Source organism: Rhinoraja longicauda, chromosome 23, assembly GCF_053455715.1.
Source record: "Rhinoraja longicauda isolate Sanriku21f chromosome 23, sRhiLon1.1, whole genome shotgun sequence".
NCBI classification, from domain to species: domain Eukaryota; kingdom Metazoa; phylum Chordata; class Chondrichthyes; order Rajiformes; family Arhynchobatidae; genus Rhinoraja; species Rhinoraja longicauda.
In genome coordinates, this window is record NC_135975.1 from 8,141,043 (window position 1) to 8,161,757 (window position 20,715).

A 20,715-nucleotide genomic window follows, 5' to 3' on the forward strand; every position below is an offset into this window, starting at 1 on the left:
CTGTCAATGGGTTCGACCAGGTGATGAGAAGAGAATGTTTTCCAATTGTGGAATCCAAACTGAGAAGCAAGATAATACATTTACTGCAGACAAAGCCTGGATGCTTTTAAAATGAAACAAAACCATTGCATGAGAGAAAAGAGAGAAAAACATTTACTGAAAGCCTGAGATTAGATTAAAAAGAATGAGCAGGAGACCTATACAGAATTTTAATGCCAGCCCGTACTAACTTTGCTAAATGGATAGTTTTGATGCAATTCCCAATAACATCACCCCTTATGACAATTCCCAATAACATCACCCCATTTGTCCAAAATGGCTCACTATGACGTTCTAAAGGCTCACTATGAGAAATAACGTGCTCAAAAGAAACTCTTCTTCATTTTCGTTCCATTGAAGACCTTCCCATTAGTTATGAGGAGGATGCATAGCTAGCAGATGCTTGGAACTCTTTTCAAGAAAGAGCTTCAAATGCTGGATCAGATTTTAATTTTAAATTCAGATGGACAGATTTTTGTTAACTGGTAGTCTTAAGGGATTTGGAGCTCAGATCAGCCTTCACCTCGTTGAATATTAGAACAGGCTCCAGAGGCTGAATGGCTCCTGTTCCAGTGTTACTGATTTGTCGTTTGGAAAAAGTGATCATGAGAAGCTGCTGAACTATGATCTGAAATCCATCTGATTAAAAACAAATTGGGTTTTCCTAAAGTCTTCTCTAATTTCCTTCTTGCAATGTGGTGCATTAAGGGGAGTATTTTAACATTGTTTTCTTCCTCTCTAGAGTTCACTGGGAGAGATCGACCCCGTCAGGTAGTGCTGGGCAGTGGCATAACATCACACCAACTCAAACACCTGATTGCCAACACAGAATACGTCTTGTCTCTTTATGTGATCTTTGGTGCCGTCATTGGCCCTGGGATGAGCGCAACTGTGAAAACATGTAAGCAGCATTTTAATTGAAGAGGGCCCCAAAAAATGATATGTGAGAATAGTTACAAGGATAGATTAGAGGAATTGGGACTGTGATAAAAAAAGGAAGGGGAGATTTGATATAAGTATGGCAGACACAAAATGCTGGAGTAACTCAGCGGGTCAGGCAGCATCTCGGGAGAGAAGGAATGGGTGACGTTTCGGGTCGAGACCCTTCTTCAGACTTTGTCGAACTTTGTCAACTTTGATATAAGTATGTTGAATGATGAAAGACACAATGAACTGCAGCTGCTGGAATCGTGTGTAGAACACACAGTGCTGGAGTAACTCAGCGGGTCAGGCAGCATCTCTGGAGGACATGGATAGGTGACATTTTGGAAATTGCTCCAGGACTTTGTATTAAATGCTGAGGGGTCAGGATAGCACGGTCACTGGGAGGCTGCTACCATTGGTGGAGGGATCAATGATTAGAGATCAGAGCTGTTAAATAAAGGTGAGAAGAGTTAAGAATTCATGAAGAAAATGCTTCCAGTATTTCTTCATCCTAGGATCTTAAAGGAAGTGACTGCTGAGATATTGAGTAGGTTGGCTGTAACTTAGCTAAATTCCCTGAATCCTGAAACCATCTTAAAAGATTGAACAATCATGAATGTAATGGCAGCGTGTAATGCCAGGAGGGAGAGGGGAGCAGAAAACTATAGGCCAGTTAACCTGACATCAGCCATGAGAAAAATGTTGGAATCCATTATTAAATAGGTAATAGTGGGCCATTTAAAAAAATCATGACTCAAGTAAGCAGAGACACATGGTTTTAAGAGAGGAAAATCAATGTTTGACAAACTTGCTGTAGTTTATTGAGGGTTTAACAAATAGGGTGGATAAAGGGGAACCAGTGAATGTAATGTGTTTGGATTTCCAGAAGATACTTGGTAATGTACTGCATGAAAGGTAAAAGAAAGACTAGATCGGTGTGGTCTTATTGAATGGCAGAGCAGACTCCTGGGGCTGATTGACTTACTCCTGTTCTTGTTTCCCATGTTCTAATGTGTTTATGTTGCTACAAAACATTTTCAGGATGACCCGTCCTTTAGCCAGTTTCATTGGCATTTGTTGATTATCTGGACACATTAATGTCTTGATGTAAGTTGTAAAGGCACAGTTGAGCTGTGGTTATTTTTACTGGGCTGGTAATCCAGAAACCCAGAGAGAATCTAGACTCTTGATTTCAGATAACCTATCATGGAAACTGGAGAATTTAAATTGAGTTAAGAAAAATTACCTGGAATTAAAAGTTAGTATCAAAAAGTTGACCATGACTCATAGGAAAGATGTAAAGATCCATCAAGTCGATATTTTAGGAAAGGAAATCAGTCAACCATTCCCTGTCTAACCTTTATGTGACTCCATGTCGACAACAATCTGATTGACTTCTAATTGTACCCTGAAGTGGCTCGTGACTCACCCATCATGGGAGTCCCACCTGGAGACCCACGCTGGTTCAAGGTGACAGCTTACCACCACCAGTTCCAGGGCTGTTGGAAGTCAGCAATAAATGTTAACCTTCTAACAACTCCCACATCCTGTGAATGAATAATAACAATATTAAAAGCAAAATGAATCATGATCTACAGTGGATGACCTCATTTAGGAGAACGGAACCAGAAAACATGACCATAGATAAAGAAACTGCACCAGGTAGAGGAATATGTACTGAGAACCATCGCAGCTGGAAACAGAAAAATATCAGGCATGTATGTGCAGGAAGGATATGGCTACAATGCAGATTTATACAGTGGCATTTAAGAGTATTTTAAATAGGCACATGCAGGTAATGGAGTGATGTGGATAAGGTGCTGACAGAGGAGATTAGTTTAACTTGGCATTATGTTCGGTATGGACATTGTCGGCTGAAGGACCTGTTCCTGTGCCGTACTGCGCTATGTTCGATGTTCGATGTTCTATGTAACTGAAGATTCAAGTAAAACATAAAACAATCAGCTCCATAATCATTACGTGCAGATATAGACTTCCACCTACTTAGGGATTGTGTACTGAGACCTCACAAAACTGGGAGTAGACAAATATTGGACAGGTTTGAGCAGGAAGGATATGGTGGCCGTGTGGCTGCAATGCAGATTTATAAAATGATAACATGCTAAATTGCAACAAATGCTGTGAATCGCAAGTAAAAAAAGAAAATGGTGGAAATACTCAAGCAGCATCTGTAGAGGGATTAAAAAACAAAGTTAACATTTCATAGTGATGGCCGATCAACAGAGCTGATTGATCTGACCTGAAGCATTAATTCTATTTCTCATTCCACAAAAAAACAAAAACAAACTAAGCACTCGGATTTATTTCTAGAGGGATAACATTGAAAAGTAGGAAAGTTATGTTAAACTTGCATGTAGAGTACACTTAGAATGCAGGACCCATTTCTGGCTGCATTATTACAAAAGATAAATGGCACGAGGAATGCTGGAGAGAAAATTCAAGAAAGGATGAACAGATGGAGTCTCTTTTCCCCTGAGAAAAGATTGCTAAGGGGTGTCCTTCTGCAAGTCTTTAAAATGTTGAAAGATTTTAACAGAGCGTAGCCAGAGAGAATATATATTCACCTGCATAACTCGAAGCCGTCAAGATAAATGCAGTCATCAAGAAATCCAATGAGGAATGCAGAAGAAAGTTCTTAACAAACAGTGTGATGAAAATGTAGAACTTGCATCTAGAGGAAGTGGTGGAATTGTATGTTTGAGGTGCACATAACAGGCGGCTGCACAAGCAAATGAAGGAGAAATCTCACTGACAGATTTAGCTGAGAAAGAGGGGTGTAGCTGGAGTGGGAGGTTAAGACCAGCATAGTCCATTTGCGGCAATGTGCTGCATGATTTCCAGTGTAATTTTTAAATTGCAATTCAATGCAGTTGAAGAACCCAGGATCATAGGATGAGGCAGGAAAGTGGAGAGAGATCAGATAAACCATGACCTTATTGCAGGCTCATGGTTCATCCACCTCTTGGGATATTATGCTGTTGCAAATAACTGAACTTTTTCCCGTTGTGTCAATGAATATGGGCAAAGCACCTGGTTATGCAGGTTGATGATGTGGCTATTAGGCAGGGGCAGATAATGAGAGAGCATTTAGGGCAAGTCATCAAACTGACCGCTGACCTCTGTGTTGCAGCTCCACTTGGACACGTACCGACCTTCAGAATAACCACATACACCACCACCTCCGTGTCTGTGGTTTGGGGTGCCACTGTTGGAGCAACAGAGTACAAGATAACATGGAGTCCAACTTCAGGTACATCAAGAGAAAGATTCCCTCAAACTCTTTCAACTTTGGGGTATTATTTACATGGATAGGTCAGATTTGGAGGGATATGGATCAAGCGCGCACAGATGGGACTGGTGTAGCTGGGATATGTTGGCTGGCGTGGGCAAGTTGGGCCGAATGGCCTGTTTCCACATTGTATCAGCCTATGACTATCTGAACCTTTAGCAGCTCTTTCTCTAATTTTTATTTGTGACAAGACAGAGCTTGCCTTCCTGACCAGTTTGTCGAGTCTCTTCCCCTCCGCCGCTGAGATGCTGCTGCTCCAGCAGACCACTCCATAGAAAATGGCTGATGCAACCACCATGTTGTAGAAGGTCCTTAGGAGTGCCCCCTGCACTCCAAAGGACCTGAGTCTCCTTAGCAGATAAAGTCTGCTCTGGCCCTTTCTGTATAGTGCGTCGGTGTTTCTTGGCATGTACATGTTGGGCCGAAGGGCCTGTTTCCCTGCTGTATGACTCGATGACTCATTGATTCTATTCTAAAGAGAATGGTGGAGAAATACACCATGATTAGTAACATGAAGGACAGGTGGGCAGGTGGGACTATCGTAGATGGAGCATCATGGTCTGCATTGGCATGTTGAGCCAAAGATCCTGTTTCCATGCGATGTGACTCTATGACTCAATGTGGTTATCTGTGGATAGATCCTCGAACTATCTTTGATCGGACTTTACTGGCTTTATCTTGCACCAAACGTTATTCCCTTTTCATGCATCTGCACACTGTGGATGGCTCGATTGAAATCATGTATTGTGTTTCCGCTGGCTGGTTAGCACGCAACAAAAGCTTTTCACTTACCTCGGTTCACGTGATAATAGACTAAACGGAAGCTGAAACTGAAAGTTTTTATACCACTTGCCTCAACTGCTCTGAGTGGTAGATTTTCCTGAATTCTCTTTTGGGTTTGTTGAATATTAATGCAGAAGCCTGGTACTGTATCTGTGTGTGCTGCCGCTGTGTGATTTATTGTGCTACAACAGCCGATCAATCAAAGAAAACCTATAGGCGCTGAAGTGGCTGTAAGAAAGGTTTACCTGAATAAAACTGGATATTAAGGATTAGAATGTTGCAGAAGTTTTAACAGACTGTTGCTCTTTTCTCTTGAAAAGAGAAGACTTAAAGTCATGAGGTCATAAGGTCATAAGTGAGAGGAGTAGAATTGGCCCATTTGGCCCATCAAGTCTACTCCGCCATTCCATCATGGCTGATCTATCTTTCCTTCTCAACCCCATTCTCTTGCCTTCTCCCCATAACCCCTGACACCTGTACTAATCCAAAATCTATCTATCTCTGCTTTAATAAATATCCACTGACTTGGCCTCCGCTAGGGTTGCCAACTGTCCTGTATTAACCAGGACATTGGGCTAGATTGCTTTATCCCGTACGGGACCGCCCTTTCTCCTATTAGGCCCAGGGGGGCGCTGCAGGACCGGACACTGTAGGCCCGGGCAGTGTAGGCCTGGGCACCGCCGAACGGAGGTTGCGTAGCAACCCGCCTCCCGGCACGGGCGGCCACCATTGGTGGAGCAGGAACACATGGCCGCTGGCTGGGTGAGGTCACGTGGGGCGCGGGGCGGTGACCTTACCTTCCAGCCCTTATTTGGGAGTGAGAAAGTTTGCAACCCTAGTCTCCGCAGCCTTCTGTGGCAAAGAATTCCACAGATGTGAACCTGATTAGGGCCCTTTACAACTGCACATAGGCCAAGGTCAGAATTAAACCTCAGCTACGTGACCCAAATCCAACATGACTCAACTGTATATGTCAGGTTCAGGTCATGTTAGGTATTGAAAAACTGTTGGCCTCTGGGCCAGGATAGGGTTTGGTTGGAATTTTAATGTTATACTTAAGCAGATTTTAAATCAGAACATTAGATCAGGCATAAATATCAGACAGTCACTAATAACACAAAACATAACACTGGTGGAACTCAAAGTGTCAGGCATCTGCAGAGGGAATGTCCAGACAAGGTTTTGGGTCAGGACCCTTCGCAGAGGGAGGTTTTGGGTTACGACCCTTCTTCAGACACAAAACGTTGCCTGTCCACTTCCCTTCACAGATGCTGCTTGAGCCACCGAATTCCTCCAACAGTTTGTTTTTAACTCAAGATTCCAGCATCTGCAGTTTCTTTTGTCTCCACAGTCACTAATAAACCCAACAAGGAATTCTGGAAAACTAAATATTTTTATCTTCAGCAAGGATTGCTACCACTAGGCCAATAATGCCAAAATTACGGAGTGGCTGAGTGACTACATGAAGGTGAAAGAAATGAAAAATGTAGAAACAAGAAACTGCAGATCCTGATTTCCAAAATAAGACACAATGCAGTGGTGTAACTCAGCGGGTCAGGCAGCATCTCTGGAGAACATGGATAGGTGATGATTCAGATTGGGACCCTTCTTCAAAAGTATGTTGTCAGAATTAAATAAAGAAGGATGGGTGAAGACTCGTGTGGGAGCATAAAATCAGCAAGGTGGTAGTGGCCCGAAAGGTCTTTTTCTGTTCGTTGAACTATTATCAGGAAATATACAATCAAAGTGCTCACCTGGATTCAGTCACTCTGTCAACCCATGTTTTCTAGGGCGCATCTGTTGAAGTTGGCAAGAGTCATTAGAGACATGCTGAACTTCCGTAGTCTTTTGAGCAAGCAGAGGCACGGGTATGCTTTCTAGGCTGTAGTTTTAAAGTTGTAGGTCCAGGATAAATTGATATTTATGCCTAGGAACTTGAAACTCTCAACAAACTCCACCACCATTGAAGCTGATTGAGGCATGTACTTCACCACGATTCCTGAAGTCAACATCTAGATCTTTAGTCTTGCTGACATTGAGGGAAAAAAATTGGTGTCTTTACACCATGTTGCTAAGCTCTCCATCTCCTTCCTGAACTCCATCTCGTCATTGTTCAAGATCCTGCCCACTACATTAATGTCATCTGCAAACTAGTAAATGGAGTTAGACAGCATTTGGCCACATCGTCGTGAGTGTAGAGAGGGTATAGTAAGGGGTTGAGAATGCATCCTTGCGGTGCACTTTAGTGGAACCATCTGAACACCGGTCGTGTGTCCTGTACAATACTCAAAGGAGCTCATTCCAAGTGTCACGACTTGATTTCTCCTGGGCAGCAACCCCCTAGCCCCCCCCCCCCCCTCACACACATGGAACAAGGGACAAAGATTCATCTTCAGACACTCTGCTGAATCCATGCAACTCCTTTCTAAAGTCCTTGTGTTTCTTGTCTTTCTTAGGCAGAGGTGCAACACAGAATAAGTACGTGGACCGCAACACGCTGTCTTACCACATTGGAAGCCTTGACTCTGGGGTCCGCTATACAATCAGCATCCATGCCCTGTACGGGACTTCCGAGGGGCCTGTCGTGTCTCTAACTCAAACGACAGGTACGTTAACCGGATGGGGAATCTCTGGGTAACCCTTCATTTAATATCTGCACTGAGAAAAGACCTCCTTCTTCGCGGTGGAATCACCGGAAGGATGACCGGAGCGGAGTAAGTTAAGATAAAAGTTAAGTAGAGGAGTGACTGGAATAAGTGGATTACTTTCTCCCAACAGAAGAAGTGATTGAAGAATGCTCTGATCAAGGTACTTGAAACATTAGAAGTATTTGGCAGTGGAGAATTGTCCAGAAATTAATTCCTCTGGAGAGTAGATGAAGACCATCAGGACATCATTATAAAGCTAGAGCTAGGCCATTCACAAATATATTTAGAAATAAAAATCCAGTTTAGAATTGATCTGTAATTCCCTTGAATGATAAACTAATTGAATGATACAGCATGGAAACAAGCCCTTCGGCCCACAGATTCCATGCCAGCCATCAATCGCTCATTCAAACTAATTTTATGTCATCCCACTTTCTCATTCACTCCTTACATACATGGGGTAATTTATGGAGGTCAATTAACAATGCACATGCTCTATGGGATGTAGGAGGAAACAGGAGCACCCGGTGGAAACCCACATGGTCACAGGGAGAACATGCAAACTCCACATAAATAGCAACCGGGGTCAGGATCGAACCCAGGTCTCAGTGACCCTATTAGCTGTGCCACATGATGCTAAGAAAATTTTGAGTTTTCAAATCTAAGATTGATAGACTTCAGTAGAGTAAGAGTACATATGGAGAAAAGGGTGGGTAAAATGTAATTGAGAAATGTGATCTAATTGAATGGCAGAGCAGGATTGAGAGTCATTCGTAATATCCTTGGGCATGTTATTCTAATTTATCATGAGATGCCTGCATTTGTCCCATATCCTCTCCATGTACCTGTCCGAATGCTTTTTCAATGGTGTAATAATACTTGCCTTAAATGCCTCCTCCGGCAGCACATTCCATATACCTACCACTCTTTGCGTAAAATAGTTCCCCCTCAGGTTCCTATTAAATCTTCCCCCTCTCACCTTAAACTTATGTCCTCTGGTTCTTGATTCCTCAACTCTGGATAAAAGACTGACGATTTATCCTATCTATTCCTTTCATGATCTTATACATCTCTATAAGATCACCCCTCATCCTCCTGCACACCAAGGAATAGAGTCCTAGCCTGCTCAACATCCTCTTGTAGCTCAGGCCCTCATGCCTGGCAACACCCTTGTAAATCTTCTCCACACCAGCTTAACAACATCATAGCTCTACGACCCTTTGACTCTTTGTTGTCTCTAACTGCACCACAATTTTTCATCTCTTGCAGCTTCTCTCGATTCTCACCAGGTTCAATCAGTGAGGGAACTAAAGGTGATTGAAACCGGAGCCAATAGTCTCAAACTCACTTGGAAAAAGATGCCTGGAATCTCTGGATATCGAATATCTTGGGCTCTACTGAGAGGTGGGAGATAGTCCTGTTCATTTTAACCTTACTATATTGCAACTTAAATCTCTATATTTGAGGCATGCCACATGTATTTGCTTAAATACATGTATTCACCCAAAAGGTCTTCTTCACATAAGACGGGTCTCCAATTCTCTGTCAATGAAATGCCTTTTGGACAACATGCAGTGAATGGAGCCATGACAATAGAATTGTTCTTTCAGTGGATTTCCCACAATTAATCTCCTGTTTCATTTTATAATTACACAAGGTGGTCTCTACTTTATTCTAGGAGAGTAAATGTCAATGGTTAGCACAGGAGATTATTTGTTCGCTCTGATCGTGGCAGGTCTTTCAAAGAGCCATCCAAATAGTTTCACTCTCCCACTCTTTCTCCATTTCCCTGTAAATGTTACTATTTCAGGTTTAAACAACTTTTAGTCATTTTCATTTGAAAGGTAATGGTGTGAGTATAGTTTAATTTAGAGATACAGCGCGGAAACAGGCCTTTCAGTCCACCGAGTCCGCACCGATTAGCAATCCCTGCACATAACACTATATCCTACACTAGGGACAATTTTTCTTTGCAATTATACCAAGTCAATTAACCTACAAACTTGTATGTCTTTGGAGTGTGGAAGGAAACATAAGTTCTCGGAGAAAACCCACGCAGAACACCATGAGTTGTTCTGTTAGCAATGTGCTTCAGTGCAGTGGTGAAATTCAGAACCTTGCTACGCTGAGTTTGCAATCCCAGCTTGCAGCAGGAAATATTGATTTCACCCGTATGTGTTCATCATTTGACTTCTGAGAGAGGGGCAGAGGTCTATCATGTGAAGTTACTTGACCAAATTTGTAGGTTGATGAATGAATTATAATCACAAGACCTCAAAACAAAGATATTTAAAGTCTAGTTTAGTAGCACATGGCCAGGGCTGACTCCATTCAGTCAGCAAGACTGCACATCTTGGAGAGTCTAGGGTACAGCCTGAAGTCAATGACTAGGTCCTTCATCTTGCTGACATTGAGGGAGAGATTGTTGTCGACGCCATGTGGCTGAGCTCTATATCTCTTTCATGTTTGAATCAATTAATGAATGTCAGCAGGCAGTTTTCTCTCAAGCCTGATCTTCAGTCTGTACCAGCCTCTCTCAAGCCTTCCTTCAGTCTGCGCCAGTGAACATCCCACCGGGACATTACATAGTAGTTTAAAACAGAAGCTGGACTTCATGAGCACAATGGGCTCCTCCAGCTCACTCAGAGGCCCATGTTTCTGTTCAGAAGCAGCTCTGAGGAAATGCCTGGCGATGCTAGAACCAAAACCAGCCACGTTCTCATGTACTTCCGCCTTTTACTTTTCCCTTCAGGAGGTCCTGAGAGGACACAGATTGTCCCAGCTGATACCGCGGTTTATGTGATAAGTGGATTGCAAGAGAGTTCCACCTACACCATTCGAGTCTCGACCATGGTTGGAAACAGGCAAGGAATGCCCATAGTTACCTCAGCCCAGACACGTGAGTGCATTCATTATTATAGCCTCTGTAATCTGCCTGTATCCCTGTCATGGTTTGTCCTGAGTGACAAATACCTGTGTTGGTATTTATTCACAAAATGCTGGAGTAACTCAGCAGGTCAGGCAGCATCTCAGGAGAGAAGGAATGGGTGACGTTTTGGGTCGAGATCCTTGAAGAAGGGTCTCGACCCGAAACGTCACCCATTCCTTCTCTCCTGAGATGCTGCCTGACCTGCTGAATTACTCCAGCATTTTGTGAATAAATACCTTCGATTTGTACCAGCATCCGCAGTTATTTTCTTATGATACCTGTGTTGGACTCTGTTCAAACACAGCCTGCAGTACATAAAATACTTGCCAGGGGGCAGTAGGGTGCACAGATAATCTTAAAAGCTCAACAGTGCCATAATCAGGAGGTGCAACAAATTGCAGACCAGGAGAATCATAACACACGAAGATAGGCACAAAATGCTGGAATAGCTCAGCGGGACAGGCAGCATCTCTGGAGAGATCATAACACACTCCTGGTCAAATGATTCAAGATTTATTCAAACTTTGTTTAGATCTGCAACCAGGGTTGATTTTCTTTTGTGTAATTTTATTGATGATTTCCTATTTGTCGTTTCCTTATCATTTTAATGAATGAATGAATGAATAAGTTTATTGGCCAAGTATGTACACATACAAGGAATGTGCCTTGGTGCTCCGCTCGCAAGTAACAACACAAACATACAGGAAACAATTAAGAATAAGCATAAAACATTAAAACATTAAGAATACATCATTACGGTTTAAGCATGTGAGTGAAATAAACCAGAGCAAAGAGAGACTACAGACCTTTGGTTATTGAGTAGAGCTCCTATGTTTTAAGTTAAGGTTCCTCAGTAGCTGACAGTATTACTGGTACAGAGGATGCACAACCTCAACTTGGATGAAACCTGGAACTAGGGCACGAAGGAGAAAGACACCAGCCACTCTCAGTTTTCACTGCGCCGTAGTGATGTGGAGTGAGGAGTATTATCCCTCTGGATCCAGCTATAGAGTGTGGGAATCAATGGAGTGAGGAATGGGTCTGAAGTAGGGTCCCAACCCGAAACATCACCTATCCATGTTCTCCAGAGATGCTGCCTGACTCATTGAGCTACTCCAGCACTCCGTCGTGTCCTTTAATGTATCCCACTTATACTTTCACTGGAACCTGAGGAATAAATGGACTGAGGAAGTGTATCTTGCTCTACAGACCACAGTTTACCTCATGATCTTTGAATCGGTCCGACAATCCTACAATTAAGTTTAAATGATGCCACCAAATCATTAGATATTCACCAGTCATCGGGGATAAATGGGATAAGTACTACCGGGTTCACAAACCTGGGAAGGGAAGATCTGATATTTTAATTTGTTTGGCCATGGAAGGCCAAATAATTTGTTTAGCCATAGAAGAAAGATTAAAGGTCAAAAGTCAATTGCCTATAAATGTAATTTAAAAATATACAGGTAAGTTGAATGTATTAAAAGTAAAGGCCTATTTTAACCAATTCCATCTATTGTATCTATTGTATTGTATCTTATCACAAAAAAAGTAATGCCTTTATATATAAAAGTACGAGAGGCATAGAAAGGGTAGACAGTCAGAACCTTTTCCCCGGGTGGAGATGGTCAATACTAGAGGGCATAGCTATAAGGTGAGAGGGAGAAGGTTTAGTGGAGATGTGCGGGGTATGTTTTTTACACAGTGGTAGTGTCCTGAAACACATTGCCGAGGGTGATGGTGGAGGCAGATATGATATTGGCGTTTAAGAGGCTTTTGAATAGGTACATGAAATGCAGGGAATAAAGGATTATGGATCATGTACAGGTAGATGAGATCAGTCTAACTTGGCATCATGTTCGCCACAGACATTGTGGGCCGAAGGGCCCATTCCTGTGCTGTATTGTTCTATGTTCCATGTTGACTCTAATGCATCAATGAAAGGATCTCTTTTTCCATTTCTACATAGGCACCAAAAAGAAACCTTCTGCAACAGCAAAACCACCAATGGTTATTTCACCAGTCGCTGTTGCTGCTGGATCTGGATCCAGTGAGGTGCAACAAACCAATCGTCGAGCTGATGTGGCTTCACCGTCCACAACAATTCCCACGACTACAACCCCCAGCACAACCTCTCCCATTGCAAGGAGGGCACCAGCCTTTCAGATCACACAGGAGGGGCCTGGTAAGTGGCTGACCCCACTCTGGATAGAGCCTATGTTGACTCTTATTACTACCAACACCTCCAGGCACTATCAGACTCACTGATCCACAACTAAATTTATCACATACTAAGTTTATCAGCAAGTTATAGAAACAAAACACAGTGGTGTTCTTGCTTAACATAAGAGTGTTGCGTTGCGTTGCTCAGCTCAGGAGGGGTCTCAACCAAGGTGGCACATTGAGGAATTCCAAAGAGATTATGGGTGACATGATCAAACTTCAAAGTAGGTTTATCATGCTAGATATAGAATCTAAAGTTTAGAGTAAGGTTTTTCACGAGTGGAGTTAGAAAACATTTCTACATACAAAAAGTGGTAGAACTTGGACGTAGATATTCAAATGAGATTTGAAAGTTAATTTTGTATTTAATATGATTAGCCCTAGTGTTAAAGGGATATGGGACAAATGTGAATGTATAGAATTGGGCACGGATCAGCCACAATCCCATGGAATAACAGAACAAGTTCAAGACTAAATGAACTACTTGCATTGTTGATATAGTAGATGGATGAGCCAGGTTGAGATGGAGTGTGTGACATCCCTTCTGTTTTTCTAGTGCTGTGGAAGTGGGCCAGTCAGGAAGAGTTTGACCACAAAATGCAATTAAAATGAAAGGTATCAAACTCTTTCTGTATAGCACTGATGGCTCAAACCATCCAATTGACATTCACTTAAAGTCCCTCAAGGGGCCATTTTGAGTTTATTAGCTATTTTAGCATATCGTATTACTTTGTATCCTGCTGTATTATTTTTTAGACACCAAGAGGTTGTCTTGAGTTTAATATTAAGCTTACGTATAGGACTGGGAGGACTCAGAGGTGTGGCTAGGGTTATGAGTATAAATCCGTCCAGCACTGACGTAATGCTTTAGTTTGTGTCATCAGGAGCAGCTTAGACCCAGGGATCTTGGTTGCCATAGAATATACGAGAAGTGTCTGCTGGATATAGGGTCTAATAAGCCAGTATAGGTCATGAAGGAACGACGATAAGATATTAGATTCTTAACAAGTTAATGCCAAGAGATATATTAATCTGTTTGTATTACTACTTCAATAAATGACTAACTAACTGAAAAGTTGTGAAGATCTCTCTGTTGTTATTTGCGTGAAGAAGTATCGCTCCCGTTCCTCATCAACGGTAAGCTTGAAGTCTTTCGAGGGAAGGTGAAGCTGCCGTAACAGTCCCTATTTTCAGCCTTGTCCCTTCATCCCCACCTTCAATCTGTTCTGCAGAGGTTGAACTGAATACTGGAAATAACGCCCCCTGTTGGCTTTAATGTACTTGTTTGCGGAAGGGGAAAGGCATGGGAATAATTAGATAGCTCTTAGAATAAAGTAGTTTTGGATGGACTGAACAGCCTTCTGGAGTGCCGGGAAACCAGGAGTTTGTTTTTGTTAGAATCTGCAAATGCTGTGAGACTTGAACTTTTCACCTGCGGTCACTAGATTTTTTCATTAATTTACAGTATCAGAAAGTATGGAATCAAGGCAAGTAAGTGAAGCTCAGGTATAGATCAGCTCAGATCTAATAGATTGGTGGTTAACTGCATGAGATATGGAATAACCTCCTAGAGTCATAGAGTCGGATAACTATAACTGCATGGAAACAGGCCCTTCAGCCCAATTTGTCCGTGCCAGTCAATATGGGCTTTATGGCATTCATTTGACCTACATCCCTCTGAACACTTTTTATCTGTATAGCTGTCCAATTGCCTTATGAAGTTTTGCAGTTTAAATGCCACATATGTTCTACTTAAAAATGCTAAATTGTACTTTTTCAATTGTACTTTGGAAGTAAAGTCATGTTTTTTTCTTCATTTGTCTGTTCCGGGTTAATGTTTATTTGTGGTGAATTCCCCAGAACATTTTTTGTGCAGGTTTAAATACACCCAGGATTCCTGAGTTGCACCAACTGCTTTTGTTTTTCCTCCATCAGTTTGTAACAAAGCCAAGGCCGACATTGTATTCCTGGTGGACGAATCCTGGAGCATTGGCCAGGACAACTTTAACAAGATCAGGGATTTTCTTTTCAGGATCATCTCGTACTTCCCAAAGATTGGACCTGCAGGGAACCAGGTAAGTGGTAAAACCTAAGACTGGCCAGTTGTGGAAACAGAATGACAGTAAGTCTGATGGCAGGATGGCAGTAAGGCTGGTCTGAAGAAGGGTCTCGACCCGTAAGGTCACCCATTCCTTCTAACCAGAGATACTGCCTGTCCCGCTGAGTTACTCCAAACCCACATGTCTTTGTAAAGATTGTAATTTCCTTCTGCCATGAATTCATAGTTTTGCCAAGATGTGCTCGCTGGCTACCTGAGAATTGCAAGGTTCATTTGCCACCAATACGTCTGGAATGTATCGATCCATTCCTTGTTCTGAAGAACCATTTCAATTGGTCCCATTGTCTGAAATAATCTCTTCACTTGTCTGTTATTGATGTCCTTACTAATTCCAAACATCTGCATCAGATTCTTTCCAAACCTTATTACATTGATAAATGGAGACACAATGTAATTTCACAAAAAACAGTGGTCCAGGCAGCCTCACAGCACTGGAGACCAGGTTCAATCCTGACCCTGGCCATTATCTGCGAGGAGTTTGCACATTCTCCCAGTGACCGTGTGGGTTTCCTCCAGGTGCTCAAGTTTCCTCCCACATCCCAAAACTGTAGGGGGTCGAAAGGCTCCTGAAGATTGTCCCTGGCGTGCCAGTGATTGGTGGAATCTGAGGGGAGTTGAAGAGAATGTGGGGAGAATGTACAAATAAGGGGTTAATGCAAGATTAGTAGAAATTGATGTTTGGCACAGACCCGGGGGGGGGGGGGGGGGGGGGGTCACTGGGCCTGTTTCTGTGGTGTATGAATTCTTTATTGCCATCTTCAAGATCTGTTCTGAAACTAAAAGAGGAGAAATTCTTAATTGGTTGCTAAGCTCAAATGAATCTGCTACTAGTTTGGCTGACATTTGGTTTCATTGAAGTTGATGAAACTAATGAAAAAAAATAAGAGTAAACGGATGCCAAAATTATCACTGTTTTTGCAACCGCAGGCAGAGAGATATTGCTCTCCAAAGTGTCCTTGAAGTAGGGGAGGTAGCAAATGAAATATCGCCCAAATCCTAGCATAATTTCAATATTAAAATTATGAATTTATGTCAGAGGGAAGGTAGAATTCTCGGAAATAACCACTAAATTGCTGGATTTCTGAAGCTTGTTTAGAGCCTCTGAAGGCTTCGAATGGAATATTAGTAAATGGTTTCAGAAATAGCTGCTACCACCTGCTGTTTTCTGTCTTCCTGTAGAGTAAAATTGGAATAAGGGCACGAAGTCCAATAAAATAATGAGATGAGTACTTGCAATCTAGATGGCCTCAACTCAACCAAAATGCATGACATTGCATCATAACTTTGCTATTTTCCCTGGCTGAATCCTTCCCATATAATGCTTCTTCTGTGGGACAGGGTTGGGTTATGCCAATGTTTCGGTCTCCTGCTCAGTATGGATTAAGGCCAGGTAAAGATGACCATGTGGGCCAAAGACTGAGCCAGTTACCTTCTTGCCTTCTAAGTGGTTGTATTGCGCATCGGGCAGCACATTCTTCAGTAAAGCCATGGCAGGGAATTGCTCTTTCAGTATGAAAGTCTGAGAGAAAGGCTTGGATAGAGTGGATGTGGAGAGGATGTTTCCACTAGTGGGAGAGTCCAGGACCAGAGGCCATAGTCTCAGAATTAAAGGACATTCCTTTGAGAAGGAGATGAGGAGGAATTTCTTTAGTCAGAGAGTGATGAATTCTTTGCCACAGACGGCTGTGGAGGCCGTCAACAGATATTTTTAAGCAGAGATAGATAGATTCTTGATTAATGCAGGTGTCAGGGGTTATGGGGAAAAGGCAGGAGAATGGGGTTAGGAGGGAGAGATAGATCAGCCGATTGAATGGCGGAGTAGACTTGATGGGCCGAATGTCCTAATTCTGCTCCTATCACTTATGACCTTATGACACCTGAACACCTGCGCTCGGTCCGCATTAACCAACCTGATCTCCCGGTGGCCGAGCACTTCAACTCCCCCTCCCATTCCCAGTCTGACCTTTCTGTCATGGGCCTCCTCCAGTGCCATAGTGAGGCCCACCGGAAATTGGAGGAACAGCACCTCATATTTCACCTGGGCAGTTTGCAGCCCAGTGGTATGAACATCAACTTCTCCAACTTTAGATAGTTCCTCTGTCCCTCCCTTCCCCTCCTCCTTCCCAGATCTCCCTCTATCTTTCTGTCTCCACCTATATTCTTCCTTTGTCCCGCCCCCCTGACATCAGTCTGAAGAAGGGTCTTGACCCGAAATGTCACCCATTCCTTCTCTCCCGAGATGCTGCCTGACCTGCTGAGTTAATCCAGCATTTTGTGAATAAATCGATTTGTACCAGCATCTGCAGTTATTTTCTTATACTGAGGTTGTAATGTTAATGATATCTTTCCATCTCCTTGGTTCCATCATTTATAGTACAGGTTTACAGTACTTGAGCTAGTGGGTTTCCACTTGCAGCTGCTGGTTGGTCTCTGGTTAACATGAACCATTCCTGTGGTTTCTTTACACTCGACAGGTAGCCGTGGCCCATTATAGTGACAATCCCAGGACTGAGTTCCCACTGAATCAGTACAAGGACAGAAATTCAATTTTGAGAGCCATCAGAAGAGTGCAATATGGAGGTGGCAACACCAGGACAGGTAAAAATGAACCATTTTGGTAAACCATCCGTCATGATCTATCTTTTCTATTATCCACGTTTGGGAACTCCCTGCACATGATCCAATTTTCACTTATGTATAAGTTACCATTTTCCTGGAGGTTTTCAGAGAAAACTCCAAAGTCAAGCGTTCAAATGCACACAAAGTGCTGGAGTAACTCAGCGGGTCAAGCAACATCTCTGGAGAACATGGATAGATAACATTTCAGGTCGGAACACCTCTTCTGATGATCTAAAGCATCACCTATCCATATTCTCCAGTGATGCTGCCTGCCCCATTGTATTACTCCAGCACTTTGTATCCTTTTGTGTAAACCAGCATCTGCAATTCCTTGTTTCTATATACTGTGTAAATACACATCTTGACCACGTGTCCATCTCATTCTCTACTGACCCCAGTCACATCAACGTCATTTATCTTGTCAATCTCCATAAGAAGTTTTATTGAAATGGCCTCTCGTTCTTCTAAACCTAAGCGAGTGTAGGCCTAGTTTGGTTCATTTCTTTTATGTAAAATCCTGCCATCCCACAACTCAACCTGGTGACCTCTCACTACATCCCCTCCATCACAAGTGTATCGTTACTCAGTGAGGGAGACCAGACCTGTGCACAATATTGCCCATGCATCCTCACCTGGGGACCTAATAGTTGAAGCAAGATGCTTCTATTGCTCTCCTCAAATCCTTTTGCAAAAATGGCTGACCTACCATTATCCTTCCCAATTGTTTGCATTAACTGTACTGCCGACAATCTCTTATATTACAACATTGCAGCGAAATAAGCAAATATGAGGTGCTTCCTTGTAAAGCATTTTGTGAGTCCCAAAGTCAGGAGATCCACTCTAAGAAATAGAAGCAATAGTTAATCTGTAAGATCAAGGCTCCAACTCAAGTTTGCATCCCCACCTCTCACCTAATCACTTGACTCTGCTAGTAGGGTTTTCTCCCGGTGCTCCGGTTTCCTCCCACACTCCCAAGACGTACAGGTTTGTAGGTTAATTGGCTTCAGTAAAATTGTAAATTGTCCCTAGTGTGTAAGATAGCGTTAGTGTACGGGGTGATTGGTGGTCGGCACAGACTCGGTGGGCCGAAGGGCCTGTTTCCGCGCTGTATCTCTAAAGTCTAAAAGTTTCAATTAACTTTCCATTCTACTATAAAGTGAATGTTGGTATCTCCTTCCAGATTATTTTCCATTAGCCAGTCCCCTGATCCTAGAATCAGCCCAGTAAAGCTGCACTATTCTGCCTCCAGGGTGTATTTATTCTTTGCAGGAGGGTCTCAATTCAAGGTGTTACCTATCCATTTTCTCCAGAGATGTTGCCTGACCCGCTGAGTTACTCCCGCATTTTGTGTCTATCTTTCCTATTTATCCTCCCTTTGGTACAGAGACTAAGATTGCACACACTACTTCAGATGATGTAACATCCTCTGCAGCTTTAGAATGACCTTCTATAAATGCAAATTTTTATTTATGTGCCTAGTACTTAATTTTCCTCTGTTTTCCCAGGCAAAGGTATAGGTTACGTCTTAAAGGCGCTTTTCCAGACAGCTGCTGGGATGCGACCAAATGTCCCCCATATTCTGGTCCTGTTGACTGACGGACGCTCACAAGATGCAGTAGAAGTGCCAGCAAGAGTGGCATTTGGTTTAGGTATGGATCGATTATGGTTTATCAATATCACCACTGGCACCCTCTGCAGGAGATTGAGTCTGGTGTTCATTAAATCTAGTGCTTCAGGTCTATGGGAATGCCTGGATGAAGGGTGGCCCAGTGACGCAGCTGGTGGAGCTGCTGCCTCACAGCGCCAGTGAACCCGGGACGCCAGAATCCTATCTACGGGTGATGTCTGTACGGAGTTTGTACGTTCTGTCTGTGACCACTTGAATTTCCTCCGGTTTCTCCATTTCCCTCCCACATCCCAAAGATGTGCAGGTTTGCAGGTTAATTGGCCTCTGTAAAAATTGCCCCAAGTGTGTAAGGAGTGGATTAGAAAGTGGGATATCAGCACTTTGTGTCTTTTTTTGTAAAACAGCATCTGCAGTTCCTTGTTTCTCCACTTGCCATTTCAGGTATTAAGATCATCCCTGTGGGGATTACAAGTGCAGATGTGGAGGAACTCAAGAAAATTATCTACCGCGGTCATCAGGATAGTATATTTTTTGCCAACACCTTCAATGATTTGCCTTTGATTGAAAGAGACCTGGTAGAAAAAATCTGCACGGAAGCCAGAGAGACTGAGGTAAGAGTTGTTTATGCTCATTCGTCTGACACCCCAGGTTTGCTCTGGATGTTCCGTTACAGATGATTACGCTGAACTCTGCGGGTCAACTCTATAATACCAGCAGTGACACAGAGGAGATTGACTAAGGACAGTGAGTGTGATGCAGAACTTTGGTTGTAGAGAAGATCAAAGGGAGGTTTAATGGAGATGTTCAAAAGCTGGAAGAGTTCTGATGGGGTAAATAGGGCAAATAATCCCCATGGTTTTGAGGGTTGGAACCAGAGGATATAAATATGGTTGAACTAGGAAAATAATTAAAGGCTACATGCAGAAACATTTCATTACACAGTGCGTCATTGTGATATAAAATGCCTTGCCTCAAAGGCTGGTAGAAGAGATTAATTGCTTTTAGTGTAGTTTAGTTTTTTTAGTTCAGTTTAGTTTATTGTCGCATGTACCGAGGTACAGTGAAAAACCTTTGCAGCGTGCAATCCAGTCAGCGGAAAGACAGTACATGATTCCAAAGGATATTGGATTAGTATTTGTAAAGAAAATCTTTGCAAATCTGTGGGGAAAAGATGGAGAAGTGAGATTGGACTGTCTCGATTGACCAGGCAGTGTCCTGGATCATTCTAAATGATGGGGTAGTCCCAGCCTCAACGACCTCCTCTGGCAGCTTGTTCCATACACCCACCACCCTTTGTGTGAAAAAGTTACATTCCTCTTTCCCCTTCACCTCTGGTCCTAGATTCTCCTACCCTGGACAAGAGACTCTGTGCATCTACCCGATCTATTCCTCTCATGATTTTGTACACCTCTATAAGATCACCCCTCATCCTCCTGCACTCCAAGAAATAGAGACTCAGCCTACTCAACCTCTCCCTATAGTTCACACCCTCTA

At 42.8% G+C, this 20,715-nt stretch overlaps 1 protein-coding gene across 1 annotated transcript in view; it reads left to right on the top strand.

Annotated features, from left to right (window-relative positions):
• col7a1l (collagen type VII alpha 1-like) overlaps nucleotides 1-20,715 on the top strand; it is a 265,380-nt gene that overhangs the window by 66,447 nt on the left and 178,218 nt on the right. The window contains exons 14-23 of the mRNA XM_078419535.1: nucleotides 782-940; nucleotides 4,115-4,234; nucleotides 7,513-7,662; nucleotides 8,974-9,108; nucleotides 10,457-10,603; nucleotides 12,603-12,818; nucleotides 14,792-14,931; nucleotides 17,450-17,573; nucleotides 19,100-19,243; nucleotides 19,663-19,832. Of these exons, the coding sequence (XP_078275661.1) occupies nucleotides 782-940; nucleotides 4,115-4,234; nucleotides 7,513-7,662; nucleotides 8,974-9,108; nucleotides 10,457-10,603; nucleotides 12,603-12,818; nucleotides 14,792-14,931; nucleotides 17,450-17,573; nucleotides 19,100-19,243; nucleotides 19,663-19,832 (1,505 nt within the window). The remainder of the gene's footprint in view (nucleotides 1-781; nucleotides 941-4,114; nucleotides 4,235-7,512; nucleotides 7,663-8,973; nucleotides 9,109-10,456; nucleotides 10,604-12,602; nucleotides 12,819-14,791; nucleotides 14,932-17,449; nucleotides 17,574-19,099; nucleotides 19,244-19,662; nucleotides 19,833-20,715) is intronic.